The 20,160-nt window shown below is 41.0% G+C and overlaps 2 protein-coding genes across 10 annotated transcripts in view; one reads left to right on the forward strand and one right to left on the reverse strand.

The window, feature by feature from the left end:
* LOC131430361 (glutamate-gated chloride channel) overlaps positions 1 to 8,721 on the forward strand; it is a 249,491-nt gene extending 240,770 nt beyond the window's left edge. For all 6 annotated transcript variants that reach the window (XM_058595278.1, XM_058595277.1, XM_058595273.1 and 3 more), the window contains one exon: positions 1,033 to 8,721. In XM_058595278.1, the coding sequence (XP_058451261.1) occupies positions 1,033 to 1,153 (121 nt within the window). In that variant the 3' untranslated portion in view covers positions 1,154 to 8,721. The remainder of the gene's footprint in view (positions 1 to 1,032) is intronic.
* Positions 8,722 to 8,807: 86 nt separating this feature from the next.
* The window catches only part of LOC131430356 (proclotting enzyme), a 63,919-nt gene continuing 52,566 nt past the window's right edge, over positions 8,808 to 20,160 (reverse strand). The window contains exons 3-6 of one of the 4 annotated variants that reach the window (XM_058595264.1): positions 10,364 to 10,839; positions 10,114 to 10,240; positions 9,233 to 10,045; positions 8,808 to 9,162 (exon numbers count right to left, since the gene is read on the reverse strand). In XM_058595264.1, coding sequence (XP_058451247.1) covers positions 8,822 to 9,162; positions 9,233 to 10,045; positions 10,114 to 10,240; positions 10,364 to 10,839 — 1,757 coding nt within the window. In that variant the 3' untranslated portion in view covers positions 8,808 to 8,821. Of the gene's footprint in view, positions 9,163 to 9,232; positions 10,046 to 10,113; positions 10,840 to 20,160 lie in introns of all 4 variants that reach the window. The other 3 variants (XM_058595263.1, XM_058595262.1, XM_058595261.1) reach the window with 3 other exon arrangements.

Genomic DNA, 20,160 nt, shown 5'->3' on the forward strand with positions numbered 1-20,160 from the left:
ACTGTAATCAAACTCAACAGAAAGTTCAGAAAGTTGCCACTATCTAGTTTGTAGAAATGTTTGTGGAGAAATTTACCTTCCATATGTTTTCGATCATTTCAAGCAAACAAACTAATAGAGCGATACTTCGATAGCAAGAGAATAAGGGCAAAATCGATTCTTTTGATAGTGGCAACTATAGACAAAAGGGCGGATAAGATAGAACTTGAATGGTAACTATCCGAATAGTTTTTTTCCGAAGTCACAGTATGTGACCAAGCATTGTCATGGCGAAAAATTACTATATCGTATTTATGTCGTTTTCGCTTGATGCCAAACCTAACCCAGTTTCCACTCTAACTGCTGTCAAACCGTTTGTTTGAAGCTAGTTTCGAACCTAGTTTTAACGTTGTTGAACTGAAAATCGAGTCAGTTTCGAACCTGGTTGTTATATCAGGTTTGCTCAAACCCCCGTTGCTAAGTGCTAAATCAACACAGTTTCGTGAAAAGTGTTTGTTTGATGAAACTGCCCTGGGTCAGTGTCAGTGTTCTCAAGCGAAAACGACATTAGTCTCTTGTTGTTTAAATTCAACTAGGAATTAAACAGATGACACACAATTTTCACAAAGATCGAACGAAACTTTAGAAAAAATTTTGTAGCCGTGAAGAGAACCGATGACATCATTTGAACCGACCTAATTGGGACTATCAAACTGCTCTATAGAGTAAGGTTGAATATTTATCAGAAAAAAACGTGAAAAACAGGAATCAAATTGAAACTAATTGATTCAGAAAAAATAATTCATACGATTATAGAAACAGTAAAAGAAACGGACCGAACTAGAACAATTTAGAAACCGGTAGCGAACGTAGATTCGTTGATTGCATGAGCTCTTGAATTGATTAGTTACCCAAAAACCAGCGGTTTTCTCAGAATCACCCACTAGGTTTGATTTCATAATTCTTTTCTTTTTCTGTTCCTATTGATTCTATGTCCAAATGAGAAAATATTAACCAAAGCTTCTCCCTTGTTTTACTGCCTCTCCCAACAAGACAATGCTCTCGCTCGAAACGGATCGACGTCATCTCCCGGATAACGTTCCCGCTGGTGTTCGCCCTGTTCAACCTGGTCTACTGGAGCACCTATCTCTTCCGAGAAGAGGAGGAAGATTAGATTACGATTACTACGGTTGCAGCAACATTCATTACGTTTATTGACAATTATAAATACTACCAACTAGTGATGACAGAACGTTACGTGGGCGGAGGGGTTGAATAGATTTAAAGCTACAGATAGTGTGCAAACAAAACAGCAGAAATGATAACATTAACAGTAGTAATTTATACGAAACACAGAAACAACTAGTAAAAAAAATGCGTTTTTTAATCAAATAATCTACACAGCGACAGGAGTATTACTGTTAGAAAATCCACACAAGAAAAGTACTGCTCAAGAGGAGATAATTATTTCAAAACTGTCAAATGAGAATAGTGAACAACAAACAAATGCCATTTTTAAAACAGGAATGAACCGAACTTCCAAATTCAGTCTACTTTTTAAACAAAAACAAGGGAGCATTTGAGCTCACGCACCAGCGCTCACACCTTTCTACATACACCTGAGTACTCCAAGGCACTCACACTAATGCTAATAACCGTAAGTCAAAACAATGATTCTGTCAAACACAAACCAAACAGAATCGGAACTCACCAAGTGAGTGCCGCCAATGGTCACCAACTAAAACATATGACAACACGTCAAACGTCACACATCTCGTTAGGAATTAGCATACACACCTAGGGAGACGTCACGCGAGAGCCTAATAGTTGTAAACAAAAAAAAACAAGAACAAACAATGTATTAGAAACATAAGAAATTAACGGAGTAAAGTTATAAGAATACTCAGCAAAACTTATGAATGTCTAAACGTATAAACTTTTGATAACTGTGCGACACAAATACATACCTACGCCTGCTGAGGTAACCGGTAAAGAAAAAACTGGATGAACATTGATCAGAATTCATTTCCATGTATGTATCGTGTAGGAGGAGCAGATGTCACACAGATGCCGGAAAACGGAACGTTTCGTAACTTTAGATGTCAAATTTAGATCGAATTATTTTGAAACCATTTCGGGGCTTCGGAAAGATACCATTGATGATAGCTCTAAGGAGTGTATCGAAAATAAGCTATCCACAAATTTTTCTTTCCAATTATGATAAAAAACGATATATTATTCAAACTAAAAATTGATCCTTCATTGTACGAGGTTAAACTTGAGCATAATGAAAACCGGATGAAATGACCTGGAAGGGTTTTTGAGTCCTTTACATAAGTTTCATCGTCCATCAAAATGCATACATCCGGACATTGCAAAAGACGTGAATACAATCATGATTAGAGATACCACATTCTGGTCCAGTTTCGAGTTGAAAGAACCGGGTTTTCTGCCTCTTCCTGGTTGCTCATTCAAAGAATAGTGTTCCCCATACTTATTAATGATGGTTTTAACACTGGCATGATGAATTCCAAACCGCTTCGCCAATTTTCGCAAAGTAATACCCTTCTCACATAGCCATGTGTCCAGAACTTTGACTTTCACTTCCTTTTCAATACGCGACATTTTGAAAACGCAGAATTTCAACCGCACAAACAAGTACACAAACGAAAGCTGACAGCCAAACGCACAGCATGCTGTGATCTGAGCATACAAAACCATCGCTAATACATGCGTACAACACATATGTATGTGGATAGCTTATTTTCGATACACTGCTTAGTTGGCAATAAGAAAAAAATTGGCAAAAAAAGTCACAATAACCGACTAATTAGCGCTAGCTTGACGTGGCTCAGGCCTGTTCAAGCCACTTGTATGTGGCGGACAGATTGCTGTTGAAAATCGCTAGAAATTAACAAAACAGCCCACCTTAGTCAGCATCATCCATTCCTCTAGCTGGAGTGTAGTAAAATGGCGTAAGCCGCCTAACTTTTACACGAACGCATTCATAAAATGAACGAAAATACAATGACATTTAAAATATGACTGTCAATGGGGTTCATCGAGCACCCAAAAAAAATCTATCACTGAACCGATTGAGCACTACAAAATCGACCAGTAGAGTAAGAATTCATTGCTCATTCCGTCATTTCGATAATATGGGCTTTGCCGGAAACGGTTGTTGCATTGTTACCAAACTCTTGTCGGAATCCAGACAGAATACTGGCAAAAATTGCTGGCAGGCAGGGCATAGTTTGGGGGCAAATTTGCCCGCCACGGACAAGTTGGAAACGGTTGATAAAATATTCATGAAAAGTAAAACAAAAGTCCCTTTAATATTTGAAACTGCTGATACCCTTCCCGGGCGGGCAGATTATACCCGGGACAAACAGTTGTGTCAGCTACAAATTTCTACCGGCATTTTGGCAACAATGGAACTGTCGTTTTCGACTTGTAGACAGTATTTTTCTGCTGAAATTCTTCCAGACAATGCTGCCAAAACAGTTCTGAATAGGATCTGCATGTCTGTCATCACTTCTCACATATTAAATCCGGAATAAATTCCGAATCAAAGACAAATGAGCGCTAAAACTTCTTCAGGAATTCCATGTGGAATAAAAGCGAACTCCAGTGCAAATCGGATGCGAATGGAACTTCACTATCTAACGATTGATTCGGAAATCTGTCGGAATGAAGTGAAAGTAACCGAACCGAATAGTTCGTGCTTAAAATTTATTTAGTATAATTCACTGCAATCGGCTGAAAATTTGAACAATCATTTGCCTATATGTTTTATATTTTCCATTTTACAAGTTGAGTTATAATAAAATTGCTCTCATTGCATGGTTTTACACTAACTTATTCATTAAAGGTATGTTGAAAACGTCAATGTCAGTTGGATTGATCGAGCACTAAAAAACGAGCTGTCGATTAAGAATTCATTGCTCAGTTTGTCTTGTAAACAGTGTACAAACTTTTCTGTTTCGCTGAATCTCGGCAAAATAATTGCCAAGATTTGCACCGCCCAGTACTCGGCAAAGAATAAAATTGTGGAGTCTCGGCAATCTCAATGTTGATAAACGTCAGTTATTTCCGAAATTGTCAAAAAATTACTGTCTGTTCGGCATAACCATTACTAAATGTTCGGAAATGTAACATCACTTATGAACGAGGACCTAGCGACGAATATGTTAATTGACACGTCGTTAAAGTTCATCGACATAATCTACATAACAGGCGCGGCAACTATGGGGGGGTAAAGCACTTTTTGCCCCCCCTTCCTGCTACATAATGACATAATGGCTTTCCGGCGGAGAAAGCAAGATCTGGAAGAAAGGAAGGAAGCTATCTATATATAAACAACAATAATTTGCCGTTACTATACTTGCTGAACAGATCGTAGATTCCCTCGTCTGTTCCATTTTTTTCTAATGACCACCAGAAATTCTCTCCGAAATATTTTGTCAGAAAATAACTGCCCAGCGAAGATATAAAACGTAAATGACAGTTGTCTAGCCGAATTTCGGCGAAAGCTGACAAATATTTCGAAAATTCGGCAAACGCATTTACTGATCTCGGGATAATTGTTAATCACCGATGATTTCAACCAAATCTTGACAAAAAGATGTGCATTGCCGAAATGTCGGTAAATCTACTTAACGAATCTCGGGAAACAAATAATAGTGATTACTGAGCAATCAGTAACATTGTTTGTTGCCGATCTTGCTCGGCTTTTTACTTTACCGAGCTCGAAAATTGGGTTTAAGTGTGTGGGATTAAATTCAATTATTAAGAATGTTGCAAATTTGATAATAGAATCTAAATAGTTCCCAAGACGAATGATTATGTCTGGCAGGCCGGTATTCTGTCAGAAACGCTGTGAGAATCTGACAACAATGCAACAACCGGAACGCATTGATTTACTTATTCAAAAAAAGGATGTTTAAAATATTAATATCAATTGGAATGATCAGACACTCAAAAACGAGCTGTCGAATAGGAACTCATTTCTCAGTCTGTTTTGGAATTATTTTTTTAATCATAAAAATCTCCGTGAGGACCGATTGCTTTCCTTCCATACTATTGAGCTGAAAGAATGATCAAATAGTAGAAATGTGTTCTCATATTTTGGACAGAACTGACTCAGAATATTCTGATTCGGTTGTAGAAGAAGCGTATCAGTACCAAATCAACTCGTCTGAAATTTGATTCGGAATTCTGTATGATTTCTAAATGAATTCTGAATCAGATGCACCAACCGATTCCGAATCGATCCGAGTAGTAGTCAATGTCTCTGGCTCAAAACTTGATCTGTATTTATCTGTGTCCAAGTATGTACAAGGAAATTTTGACCGGGCTTCGTTTTAGTGAGCAAAAACAAAAAGGTCTTATCACCTGTCACCTAGGCCAAAACCGTAACGATCTGGTGAAATCTGCAAAATCTGGAAAATGATCTAGTTAGTTAGAGCGCTTGTCGAAACGAGAAAAAACTCGCATTTGCCAGATATATCTGGAACATGACAACGCTGGCCAAAGCAGAAAAATGTCAAGGCCGAGTCGGTCTGGTCGACCTAAGGCGGGTCAACTTTTAGAAGAAAGAGAATTGCTGTTAGATTCTGGAATCTCTGGTCCCCACTTGTACGCGGCGGGCAGATTACCCCCCAGACGGCTGGCTATGTCTGCCAGCCATTTCTGCCAGAGTTCTGCCAGAATTCCGGCAAAAGTCTGGCAACAATGCAACAACCGTTTCCGGCAGAGAATTTCACCTAGCGGTTAATAACGGTTCTTTTCTGCCGGAATCTTGCCATACAAGATTGGCAGAACCGTTTTGAATCGGTTCTACATTTTTAGCGCCTTGGTTAAATTTTTTCTTAAAAAAGTACATATGAAAGGCAATAAATTATTACCCTTCATAATAATAATTATGGAAAATGTTATTGCTAATAACAGTGTTTTCTCACTACCAAACATACCCATATTTCAATCTTATTTAACTCGTCTCAAGATTCGTTTTTTGTATGCACATGCGGGATTGACGAATATCAAATAAAGTCGAATTAAAAAAAGAAAAAAGAAGGAAGAGAGAAATAAACAAGACACATACGGCGAGATAATGACGCAATTTCGCCTGAACAATTTTGACTGCAGCCGGAATGCAGACAGCCTTCTGACGGTTGCCAGAATTTCCCACAAGCGGGTCAGACCTCCCCGCCAGGGTTGCCACATATACAGGTTAATCTGTATTTTACAGATCTTACAGATCAATGTGTGACCAAGATTCTGTATATACAGATTACACATTTTTGAAGAGAAATACAGATTTTTACAGATTTTTGATTCCGTGGATTAAAAATTGAATAATGATCGAGTTAAAATATATTAAATAATGGTGCTGTTTTTTTCTCTAAGTAAAACCTAATCCTAATTTTGCGGTAATTCTTAAAAGAGAATAACACATACATAAAAGAGAATATCAATGACAGTTAACATAGATGTCCTATATGCTAACAAAGATTTTTCAATGCTCACATTTTCTTGCAACTAGTGTAACTTAATTTCTTATGCTTTTAAAAATTCTGCTAAGATGGAAAGATGATGGCCTCGGTCATAACGTAAAGTAGTAAAAAAGAAAGACTACCAATTTCATTATACCTAATAAAATTTTCATCAAACATCATTTCGAGAGGCTCAAACGCAAAAAAAAACTTGCAGCGTTTTTCAAATTACAACATACAATTCAGAGCAGGAAAAATTTTGGTTTCTTTAAATTTGGGTTCTAAAGACTCTTTCATTCCGCTGTGCTTCGAATTCTCATCGCTTCCATACACAGATTTTCAATGCAGGTTTTTGATCCCCCGATATAGATTTACAGATTTTTCTTCTGAAAAATGCAGATTTAAATGTGGCAAAACTGCTTCCAGCTTGTACGTACCGGGCAGATCTCCTCTCAGATTTTTGCCAGAATTTAAGCAAGAATCTAGCAATAATGCAACAACCGTTTCCGACATAGACTTTCGTCTAGTGGATATGAACGGATCTGTTGCAACCGGAACAAAACTGGCCGAACTGTTTGGAATCGGTTCGACGATTCCAGTTGTCAAACCGGCTCTCAGATGCCCAATACATAATGATTTGTAGAGCCTGGTTGACAGCCTGTTCAGTGACATAAGCTACACAATCTTTATCGTACAGTGTTGCTAGTTGATAGTGACAGATATCAGCGCTGGTGACGAAACGAGATCCGGAAATTGGTTTCGATATCATTCGATCTAGATTTGAGCAAGAATCGCACTTAATAAACAACCGACGCCGGAAAGAAATCGTCTTCTTTAATATTTAACTATATATTATCATTTTACAACAAATAATAATAAAATACGGTATCCGAGAGGTACCCGAAGGCATTGAATCGTTGGATGTTTTGCCATCCGATCTTAGGCAAATGAGAATATCTAGCAAACGAAACGAGTTGAAAAATTAAACAAACTTATAACAACAAAAAAAACAACCTTTAGATTGAAAAGTTATTGCGAGTGTTCGAATAGAGTTTAGAGATGATGTGCACGGATTAGAGCCACATTAGATTCGGCGTATGAAGTCGAAGGAAAAAAAGGTTTTTGTTTTCGTTTTTCTCCGTCGTAGGACTAAGCACAGGTACAGCCGGACAGGACAGGAATGACAAGCGTGTGGAGTGTGACCGCCGGCGAATCCTAGGTAGTAAGGAAAACCGATCAAACCCCTTTTCCCGATTAGTTGTGATAGTGTCGTGAAACTATACTTAGAATCAAACAAAGAAATATGTAAATTTAAATCGCTAGAAGGTTTTTTATGCAGTCAAATAAATATGAATATCAAACAGTAGCTACGATGAAGCGACGACGTGAAAAAGTTACATTTTAAAGTTTTCAAAGAACAAGCGTCCTATTTGTTGAGCCATTTTTCTACTAGCCATTTTGAAACGAATTTACTAAGTTGTACTTCTTCGGTTTTTTTTATTGAATCTTCATAGGATCAAAAATTCAATCAGTGAAAGCAACTAGTAGGCTGTGAATAAAAATCACTTCACATTTAGCGTCGGATGACGTTCTTGTTATGCTTACTACGTGACATTTATCTAGTTTTCCTTGATTAAATACTGGCACGAATGACAGTCGTGTGTAGTTGAAAAGTCTGCCCTGAATCCGGTAATAAAAGACGGAATACTGAAGGTTGGTCCCCTAGCTAGGACCCCATTCATCTAGTGTATATCGTAATCGAGTTTTATATAGGTGCTGTGTAAATGATTATAAGATTGACATTACCGAAAATAGTGTTGAGTTTGTGTCAGCAACACGCAGAATTTGAGTAGGAACTACTTCGTTAGGCAGCACTAACCAAACTGGGAAATTAGGCCAGACTATAAACACTATAAACATGTATGAAGAAAAACAATCAATGGTAAAATAAATCGATGAGTTGTTCACTGTACATTTTATTATATACCGACTAAAAGCTCTAGCACATACACACAGAGAAAGAACTTTATTACAACGTTATTACACTAGCAGGGGAAGAAGTTCAGATCAAACACGGAATACAGTGTGAATTACAATTGAAGTTGTACATTTTCACTAGCTAAGATTTTTGTTCCTTTCCTAACACTAAAGCAAACTGTGTATAAGTTACATAAATTAGGTAAGCATTATTGTTTAAAACCAACTGGGAGAAGAAAATAGATTATATACAAAATACTCGTTTAAATAATCGCGTCTGGTTTCTTCATTATTTCTATCACATTTGTATCCTACTTTTCCTCTCTCTCTCTCTTTATGGCGACATCTGGCGGCGTTCCGTGCGGTTCCCGCTACTTCTGGGTGTTCTCCCGTATCCACTGCATGTATTCGCTGACCCGGGTGTAGACGCCCGGATAGCCCGGTTCGCCGCACTTGTTGCCGAACGAAACCACCCCAACCTGCGTCCAGCGGGCCTCGACCAGCATCATCAACGGACCGCCGGAATCCCCCTGGCAGGCATCTACACCGCCCTCGGAGAATCCCGCACACAGGAAATTGTCCGTGATGGGCTGAAAGTAGGCGTGGTTACAGTCCTCATTGCGCCACACCGGCAGCGTCGCCTGTTGCTGTTTGGTGGATTCCTTGCCACCGTAGTAGGTCGTGCCCCAGCCGACAACGGTTGCTCGGCGACCTGTGTCAAACGAAAAAAGAAAAACAAATCAGAAAGGAACCTTTTACGGTATACCACAATCCCCACTTACCTGCCATCCGTTCCTTCGAGGGAAGGTTTGCCTTAGGAGTACACACCGGAATAACGTACTTGGACTTCCGGACCGGCCGGTCCAGCACCAAAATTGCGATGTCGTTGTAGAATCCAACCCGGGAAAACTTTGGATGAGCTCGCACTTCCGTCACCCTGAACGTGACCGGAGCCGACGGTTCCGCATCCGTCGAGAGGTCAATATCACCAAGCCGTACCGTGAACTGTCGGGCGGCGAAGGGTCGTTGCCGAGAGTCCCGCGTACAATGGGCAGCCGTTAGAATGTACTTGGTTCCGATTAATGATCCACCACACCAGAACTCCGTTCGTTTGGGACCGTGCAAAAAGATGGCTGCCATCCAAGGCCATTGACCTATCGGAGCTTCCATGCCGCCGACAATTCGACCCGAAGAGTACTCCTGCTGACCGCAATCTTCTGGGTCTACAAAATTGTCCGTGATTGGATTCAGGGTTGCCGCCAGTACCGACTCCGTGGTCGTCTGTGGCGGATACACTGGCACCAGCGGACGCTTTGTGGTGGTTGGCTTCGTGACGATGGGACTCAGCACCAAACTTTGCGGAGTTGTACGAATCGTCGGTCTTGTGGTAGGTTTGGAGGTTGTTAATGCCGTACTGGCAGGTAAGGGACAACACACACCCGGTACAAACAAACTTTTGAAACAAAGCGATTCTCTCAGATGTGTTAAATCTAACAACAATCCTGGACAGGTGCTGAGGTCTTCGCAACGACCAGGGCGTCCATCCGGAGTGGTGCAACGGTTTTCCGCGTCTTTACTGGACTCAACAATTTTATCTAAGTGAAAAAAGAAATGTTAAATAGTTTTGGTTCAACCGTGCAAATGAAACTGGAACAATACTTACTAATCACTGGTGGTTTCTTCGTGGTTTCCACGTGCGTTGGATCCTTCCGTTTTACCTTATTCTTCTTCTTTTTCTTTTTCTTCTGCATTTCACTGGTAGCCGTCACCGCAGCAACGTCCTCCTTGTTCTGAACAATCAAAAAAGATTCAGTAATAGGTGTCGCTTCGGAAGTCGTCAAAGTGCTTGTCGATGGCACTGCTGTTGTGGTTGTGGTGGTTGTCGTTGTTGTTGTCGTTGTTGTTGAACTTACCGTTGGTTCAACTCCCGATTCTCCCACCCGTTTGATCAATGGTTCGAATGTTTTGGTAACATTATGACCCAGAACCGTTTCCGTTAGGGTCAAGATCGCGTTCGGAACATTTTCCTGTGGATCCTTACTTATCGCATTGGCCGGCACCGGTTCCTGTCCCTTGGTTATGTTGACGATATATCTTCCCACCGTATTCAACGCTCCCAGCGTATTAGAAATCTTGTTAAACACCTCCGGTGACCAAAGCCTCCCACCATCGGTACTTGTTTCTTCCTCCGCTTCTTCAACCTCTTCCTCTTCTTCTTCTTCTTCGTCATCATCATCATCGTCATCTTCGCTATCATCATCGTCATCCCCCAGGAAGTCCAGGAAATCATCATCATCATCGTCGTCATCGTCGTCATCCGCCGTCGAGGGTTTGGCTGGTTTCTTCTTCGTCAACGCACCGCTGGCAGTACTCTGTAAACGAGAACCTTCTGAGAAATTATTGGATATCCTAAACCACGGCCGACCGGAATAGGGCATTGCTGTCGCACGAAAAACATGACTTAGAAAAAAGTGGGTGGGTAATGTCAGCTACATAACTGAAAAACGTGAATACGAATAATGCTTCTTTCATACTCGCAAATATCGATAATCGTTCGTATTAATTGAATGATTGTGCGAATTCTGTAATTTTAACTTCTTCACTTCTAAAATTGTAACGATGCTTCTAAGGGGAAAAAACCCGACCCTTTGACGACAAAATAAATAAGGTGGAACAAACGAGCAAGAACTGGTCCTAACATCAGCGAAATAAAAAAGTAGTGCAATAGTTGTTTTTCTTGGAAATTTACATACTCAGTTATGGAAAGCTTCACTTATTTGCTTGGAGGATTCGATTTGGATTTTTTAAGTAGTTTTATTCGAAAATGTGAATGATTTTGGAAAAATCAATAAACATTTTTGTAGGATCTTTCTATTGAAACTGTGGACGATATGATCGCACCCGCCCTTTATAAAACTTATACTCAGCATGACAGCTGCCAATTCGAAGATGTCATCCATCCATGCTACCCACGACAGTTAATTGATTGTATCACTTGCTATGAATTCTACAACACTGAAGCGCACATTTATTTCTTCTTAAATTTAATCGTTACAGATTGTATTAATTTAATCTTAGACTCTATAGTTAATGAGAACATACAAGTTAACCACTAAGCGGTACGTATTCATGTGAAGAACTGAAAGTATGTTAATTACTTATTATTGAATTTCTTAATTAGTTAACCTAACTTGAACTGTACTGTGAGTTATATATTATACTACTGGGCTTCACTATCTGAGCAGAACTCTGTACCCAACAACTGGGGCATTTGCAAGACCTCCAGAAGGCACTAAATGTAAGTCAAAAATATTATAATTCATGAAAGGTTCTTATTAAAACTATTCTAATCAGGAATTTTATAACTCATCGTCATATGGAATAAAGAGTTTATAAAATCAGACTAGTCTTCTGTAAAAGGCAGAACCACATCTTATAAAATTCATTTATATTAACCCAGTATGTCCTGGAAGGGTAAAGACGACGAAGCCCGGGAAGCTGTTAGTAGTGTTGCGTTTGCTTATAGTGAGGTAAATACATCATCACCGAGCTCGCGAGCCACAATGATGAATGCGATCTACACTACAGCAGCCACTACCAAAACTTGCTCATCCACACGGGGTCTTTTACCCGTGGCCCGACCGACGGTCGACACAACAAACAAACTCGCTTATACACTTCAATATAATATACCAGCAACAGTTGCAACGGTCTCGAAGCCGTACCCGTCTAATAACCTATACGTTGCCACACCGCCTGGTCGCAGCTGTAAGAGTTGTCAAGAAGAAGATACTGATGAAATGGTACAGTGTGATGATTGCGACAAATGGTACCACTACAGATGCGTAGGAGTTGGGAAGGAGGTAGAATATGAGCACGTGAAATGGAGTTGCGATAAATGCGTCGTTGCAAATGCGCTCCCAGTACCACATTCAACTACCTACCAACTCAGCACTGGAGCACTAACACAGGCATTTCCCGTATCAAATCCCACCACTCATCACCCGCGCACTGTAGTCGGTACTCTAATACAAACAGCTCCTGCTACTAAGCAGATAACACTTCCATCTAGCAACGTAACAGCAGGTAAACCAAAGAATAACTCAGTAAGGTCTTGTCGAACAACGAGTAAGTCGCAAACGTCTGCCTTGTCTCGTAATTCTAATCAAAAGCTAATAGAGTTGGAATTAAGTCATTTGGAGGAACGAAGATTAATGGAAACTGAGTTTCTTCGAAAAAAATACCAGTTGATGGCAGGGGCTATCCGCGAAGAAGATTCTGCTTGCAGCGAGGACGGAAGTATCGATAAAGTATCGGACTGGCTGCGCAGAACTAATTTAGAGAGCGATATAAAAAGCAACGATCTACGGTCGTTTTGCAGGTCGGAAACTATACCGATAGCGAATCCTGAGAGCATGAAACGTATTTCCTCTCACCACGAGCTGGATATCGAGCCACCGAATGTGTGCGTTCTGAGTAGAAGCCAATTAGCAGCTCGACAAGCTATCTCGAAGGATTTGCCAGTTTTCGATGGAAATCCCGAAGACTGGCCAGTGTTCGTGTCAACCTTCAACCGAACAACAGAAATGTGCGGTTTTACCAATGATGAAAATATCATTCGCCTACAAAAAAGCCTGAAAGGGAGGGCCTATGAAGTTGTTCGAAGCCAGCTATTTCATTCGTCCAACGTACTGGATATCATTTCCACGCTCAAGATGATATGCGGTCAACCGGAAGCTATAATTTATTCCATTATTGGCAAAGTTACTTCAATACCACCTGTAAAAGTTGACAAATTAGATTCTCTCGTGGACTTTGCTCTTGCTGTAAAAAATTTAACCGCAACGATTACCGCTTGCGACATGGATGATTATTTGTATAACATCACGCTGCTGCATCAGCTTGTGGATAAGTTGCCCACCTTATTGAGGCTCGAGTGGGGAACTCATCTGAAAACCATAAGCCAAGCCAACCTGGCAGCTTTCAATGCGTGGTTGTACTCAAAGGCAGAAGGAGCAAGTAAAGTGATGGTTTTCAGCACTGCCGATTCTAAATTGTCGAAAGGCGCTTTTAAAAAGGGGGCGATTTTAAATGCACATCAGGTGGACGAATCATCCGGAGAAAGTGAAGCGGAATGGGTACCCCGGAAAGCGGTCCTTCCTCATCAAGAGGTAACAGGCTGTCCGGTATGCAAAGGCGATTGTACCGAATTAAGCAAGTGTAAACGTTTTCGCGAACTGGCGTATGATTCAAAATGGGCAACAGTCAAAGAGTTTGGATTTTGTAGAAGATGTCTCCGGCGCCATAGGGGAGGATGCCGATTTACAAGAGTCTGTGGTATTGATGGATGTATGTTTAAGCACAACGAGCTTCTTCACAATGCAAGAAAATCAACATCTGTTAAAGATTCTTCTAATCGTATACCATCCGTCAATCGTGATACGACAAACAACGTACATTGTAGTAGTCAAGGTCAGCTCTTGTTCCGCATAATACCAGTAGTGATACATGGCCCTGAGACCAGCATTGCTACATTCGCATTAATTGATGATGGTTCATCATTAACGTTGATGGACCAAGAACTTGCTAACGAACTGAATGTTAAAGGCTCACCACATCCATTGTGTTTACGGTGGACAGGTGGAAAAACGCGATATGAAAAGGACTCCGAAACGATTGACATCGCGATCACAGGGTCGAGCGGAAAAAAAATTTCCCTTGAAGGCGTACGTACCGTCGATAATCTCTTGCTACCCGTTCAGTCATTGAACTACAATGAACTGTCTGTGCGACATGCTCATCTTCGGGGTTTACCCATTGATTCTTATCAGAACGCTATGCCGAGAATTCTGATAGGAGTACGACATGCCAGTATTGGAGTCGTGCAAAAGTATAAGGAAGGCAGAGCAGATGAACCGATAGCTATTAAGACAAGATTGGGCTGGACAATATACGGAGGCGGCTCCACTCAACTGGAGCAATCATCTAGTCTCAACGTCCACGTTTGTACTTGCGATACGAAAGGCGAAGATCTTCATAGAATGATGAAAAACTACTTTTCATTGGACAGTATGGGAGTTTCACAGCCTAGCAGAATAATACTGTCGAATGATATGGAGCGTTCGGAAATGCTATTAAAAACAGGCACACGTTTAGTCGGTGATCGCTATGAGACAGTCTTACTATGGAAATCAAAGGATATAAGACTACCAGAAAGCAGATCCATGGCTTATCGACGATTCAGGTGTCTAGAAAAGCGAATGAAAAATGATGATGACCTTGCCAAAAGTCTAAATAACAAAATACAAAGCTATCTGGAACAAGGATACATTCGTAAATTGTCCTACGAAGAACTGACTACCAAACACAAAAGAGTGTGGTATCTACCGATCTTCCCTGTATTAAACCCAAACAAACCTGGTAAAATACGAATTGTTTGGGATGCAGCTGCTGTCTCACACGGCGTCTCTTTGAATTCTGCGTTACTTAAAGGGCCCGACCAGTTGACATCTCTTGTGTCAGTATTACTCCAATTCCGCGAAAATCGCGTCGCTATATCCGGCGATATTCGGGAGATGTTCCACCAGGTACTTATCAATAAGGTAGACCAGCACTGTCAACGGTTTTTTTGGAGAGATGGGACCAGCTCTGAACCAAGCGTATTCGTGATGAACGTTATGACATTCGGAGCTAGCTGCTCGCCTAGTTGTGCACAATTTGTCAAGAATATAAACGCACAGCGGTTCACAAATTCATTTCCGGATGCGGTAAACGTAATCGTTCACAAACATTACGTAGATGATATGCTAGCGAGCACCGAAACTAAAGACGAGGCAATTGAACTTGCCAGATCTGTCCGATTCATTCATCACAGTGGAGGCTTCGAAATTCGCAACTGGAGGAGCAATGATGAAACGGTCGTAGCGGCCCTCAATGAGCATCAAATCATTGGATCTCCAGAGAAAGATCTAAACCTGGGCGAATCCGAAGTTGAAAAGGTGCTTGGCCTATGGTGGTGCACTCGAACAGATACCTTTACGTTCAAAATTTCTTGGTCAAGATATGACGAAGCCTTGCTAACAGGTAGACGTAGCCCAACTAAACGCGAAGTGCTCCGAATGTTAATGGTTATCTTTGATCCTCTGGGATTTTTGGCGCATTTCCTCATCTATCTAAAGGTTTTACTCCAGGAAATCTGGCGTTCTGGCACCGGCTGGGATGACCCCATCGAAATTGACCTGATGCACAAGTGGTGCACGTGGCTAAAAGTTTTACCTTTAGTAGAAACTGTTAGTATACCTAGATGCTACCGACTTCTCACAACTTTGAACAAGGAAACTCTCATTCAGCTTCATATATTCGTAGACGCGAGTGAAACGGGGTTCGGTACCGTAGCATATCTGAGATTTCAAGATAAAGACCGGATCGAATGTTCCTTGTTAGGGGCGAAAACCAGAGTTGCTCCTCTAAAATACGTATCGATTCCGAGACTGGAGCTGCAAGCCGCAGTTCTAGGATGTCGCATGGCTAAATCATTCAATGAAACGCTGACTATTTCTATTGGAAAACGATATTTTTGGACAGACTCGCGAGATGTAATGTGCTGGCTCCTATCCGATCATCGTCGTTACACTCAGTTCGTGGCTTGCAGAATCAGTGAGATACTGGAAACCAGTGAAACAAGCGAATGGCATTGGATATCTACTCGTGACAACGTAGCTGACGAAGCAACGAAATGGCAGCGGCTGCCAGAGTTTAGCCCAAAGAGTCGATGGTATCGAGGCCCCGCCTTTTTATGGATCCCGGAACAAGAGTGGCCTAGTCGACGTTTCGCAACCGGTACGACAAAGGAAGAACTTCGTCCACACTTACTACTTCATGAAACTGTGCGGCCAGTTATCAACTTCGCTAACTTTTCGTGTTGGAGACGCTTACTTAGAGTAGTCGCATATGTCTTACGATTTCCGGCAAATATCCGTTTGAAACATTCTCATACTCCCGTCAACACAGGAACTCTTACACAAGCGGAGCTCGTTCAAGCAGAAGCAGCGATCCATCGACAATCACAAAGAGATGCCTTCCCGGATGAGGTAGCAGTATTACAATCATCAACATCAAACGCTAAGAAAATTCAAAAATCCAGTGAACTGTACGGTTTAAATCCCACTATCGATATAAATGGAGTCTTGAGAATGCAGGGAAGAACTAGTAACTGCTCAGTTGCTGGATACGATGCTAAAAATCCAATAATTATGCCCAGGCGACACCCCGTCACTGAATTAATAGTTGCATATTTCCACCAAGCCTTTCATCACCAAAACCACGAGACAGTATTAAATGAGATACTCCAAAAATACCGGATCAGTCGTCTACGTGTAGTATATAATACAGTGCGCAAGAACTGTCAAAAATGCAAAATAGACAGAGCTATCCCTGTGCCTCCAGCAATGGGTGATCTACCAGCAGCACGACTATCACCATATTCGAAGCCATTTACGTTTGTTGGAGTAGATTTCTTCGGCCCTCTGACGGTAACCATAGGAAGAAGAAGTGAAAAACGATGGGGACTACTAGTGACTTGCCTGACAATTCGAGCTATCCACTTAGAGGTTGCGCACTCGATGACCACGAGCTCGTGCATTTTAGCTTTACGGAATTTCATGGCCAGAAGAGGCGTTCCTAAAGAAATTTACAGCGACCACGGCACAAATTTTATAGGAGCTAGTCGTGAATTACGCGAAGCAATTCGCACAATAGATACAGAAAAATTGATGGAGGAGTTCGTAAGCACTGAAACGGCGTGGAAATTCATACCACCTGCTAGTCCACATATGGGAGGAAGCTGGGAGAGGTTAGTACAGACAGTAAAGAGAAATCTCAATGCAATTAATCCACCAACGAGGTTGAATGATGAGGAACTTTTGAACATTTTCATTGAAATCGAGAACATCGTTAATTCGAGGCCGCTAACACACGTGGCTGTGGACGACGATAATAGCGCAGCATTGACACCGAACCATTTTCTATTAGGTTCGACGTCAGGGTTAAAGCCAACTAGCTTATCTGATGATAGCGGTAAGGCGCTACGACATGGTTGGAAGATTTCACAAATTATTACAAATCGTTTTTGGAAAAGGTGGGTTACGGACTATTTACCCACTATCACCCGTCGGACAAAATGGTTCTATAATATCAAGCCGATCGAAAAGGACGACATCGTCGTAATTGTAGATCCAAAGCATCCACGAAACTGCTGGCCAAAAGGACGAGTTATCGCTACCTCCCATAGCAAGGATGGTCAGGTGCGTTGGGCAACGGTTCAAACAGCATCTGGGATCTACGAACGACCAGCTGTCAAACTGGCGGTTTTAGACATAGGGCGCGGAGATAGCACGCCTTAATGTTCACATGCGGCGTACTCGGGGGGGAGTGTGGACGATATGATCGCACCCGCCCTTTATAAAACTTATACTCAGCATGACAGCTGCCAATTCGAAGATGTCATCCATCCATGCTACCCACGACAGTTAATTGATTGTATCACTTGCTATGAATTCTACAACACTGAAGCGCACATTTATTTCTTCTTAAATTTAATCGTTACAGATTGTATTAATTTAATCTTAGACTCTATAGTTAATGAGAACATACAAGTTAACCACTAAGCGGTACGTATTCATGTGAAGAACTGAAAGTATGTTAATTACTTATTATTGAATTTCTTAATTAGTTAACCTAACTTGAACTGTACTGTGAGTTATATATTATACTACTGGGCTTCACTATCTGAGCAGAACTCTGTACCCAACAACTGGGGCATTTGCAAGACCTCCAGAAGGCACTAAATGTAAGTCAAAAATATTATAATTCATGAAAGGTTCTTATTAAAACTATTCTAATCAGGAATTTTATAACTCATCGTCATATGGAATAAAGAGTTTATAAAATCAGACTAGTCTTCTGTAAAAGGCAGAACCACAGAAACCATTCGAAAAAATAAACGGTAAAGAAATTTTGCTGTACTCTTCGATGTATAGAGTGATGTATTGAAACTCTATATTTTTCAGTCCCATTAGAAATAAGTTGTTGAAAAGTGAAGAATTGAGTGAGTTTTGTTTAAGAGTTTTTCGTCACTATTTCCGGTACTTCCGGAACCGATATAGCCGAAGTCGGTTCGTTTAGTAAGCAACCGATGGTTTTCTGTTTGCAGATCCAATGCATTCTTCGTTTCACGCTGGTATTATCAACTTACTCGACCGGTACAGTTTTAATTTACTGCGTCAAGTAAATCACGTTAAAAATGAGCACAATAGAATCCTCTATCTCTGTTTTTCAAGTAAATCGGATTGTGCATCTAAAATCAACGCAGCACCCTCTCCTCTTGTGAAGTCCGTTAGGCATCATCCTCCTCTGCACACTGAGCTTGAATTTAATCGATCGTTGATCAATTGCAAGATATCAGAGCTGACCACAATAGTATTTTTGCATTTCTAACAAGCATTGACTGGAGTGAAATTCTTGACAATGGCTATGTTAATCTTGCAGCTCAAACATTTTCTAACGCTCTGATATATGCTATTGACCAATATGTTCCTAAACAAATTAGTAAGCCACCCGAACAAGTACCGTGGCAAACCGTAGAACTACGACGATTGAAAAGTTGAAAAAGGACAGCATTAAAAAAATATTCGAAGAACGGAGGTTTGTTGCTCCGGCAAAACTACGTAGAAATCAACAAAGTTTACAAAAAGACAGCTGAACGTTGCTATGCCAAGCGCAAGGTCCGTAAAAACAGCATTCGCAAAAATGAAGTCTTCAAACTGTGCTGGACCCGACGGTATCCCGGCATTTATTTTGAAGCGATGCTTCAGTAGTATTATAGTACCTCTATGTCTTCTGTTCCGGCTGTTACTCATGACTGGAGTATTTCCTGATATCTGGAAATCTGCTTATATGTTTCCTGTGTTCAAAAAAAAGGAGACAAGAAGAACATCGACAACTACCGTGGTATCACCGCTCTTAGGGAAATTCCTGAATTGTTTGTGCTGGTCGTTCTGGAGCCTATTTTTAATTACTGCAAGCAGTACATCGTAGAAACTTAACACGGGTTCATGCCGAAACGCTAAACTGCCACTAACCTACTAACTTTCACGACGTTTATAACGGATGGAAGGTCATGGGGACCCAAACCCATTGGATCTACACAACTATTGTTAGACCAATTTTAGCATATGGTTGTCTTGTATGGTGGCAGAAAGGAGAAATTGCGACAGTTCAGTCAAAGCTAAATCATCTCCAAAGGATGGTTCTAATGGCGATGACAGGAGCATTCACGACAACTCCTACTGCTGCTCTAGAGGGGCTGCTGTGCATTAAACCACTACATGTGTGCTTAAAACAAGAAGCATTATCTTGTCGGTATGCACAAGGGCTTTGGAACAGTAACCCTATAGATTATGCTACTAGCCACACTCACTTGTGGTCTCAAATGGTTACGTGGGATGAGTATTTACTCGCTTCTAGTGATCTAACTCTCACATGTACTTTTCCTTTCAAAACATTCAATGTGAGCTATCCTCGTCGTGAGAAATGGTTGTCTGGTTGTTTGGAACGACAACTTGGTGAACACATAGTTTGTTATACGGACGGTTCTCTGTTGAATGGTCGTGCTGGTGTCTACTGTCGTGAAATGAGGCTGAAGCAGTCTCAT

This window comes from Malaya genurostris, chromosome 2 (genome assembly GCF_030247185.1).
Source record: "Malaya genurostris strain Urasoe2022 chromosome 2, Malgen_1.1, whole genome shotgun sequence".
In the NCBI taxonomy this organism is placed as follows: domain Eukaryota; kingdom Metazoa; phylum Arthropoda; class Insecta; order Diptera; family Culicidae; genus Malaya; species Malaya genurostris.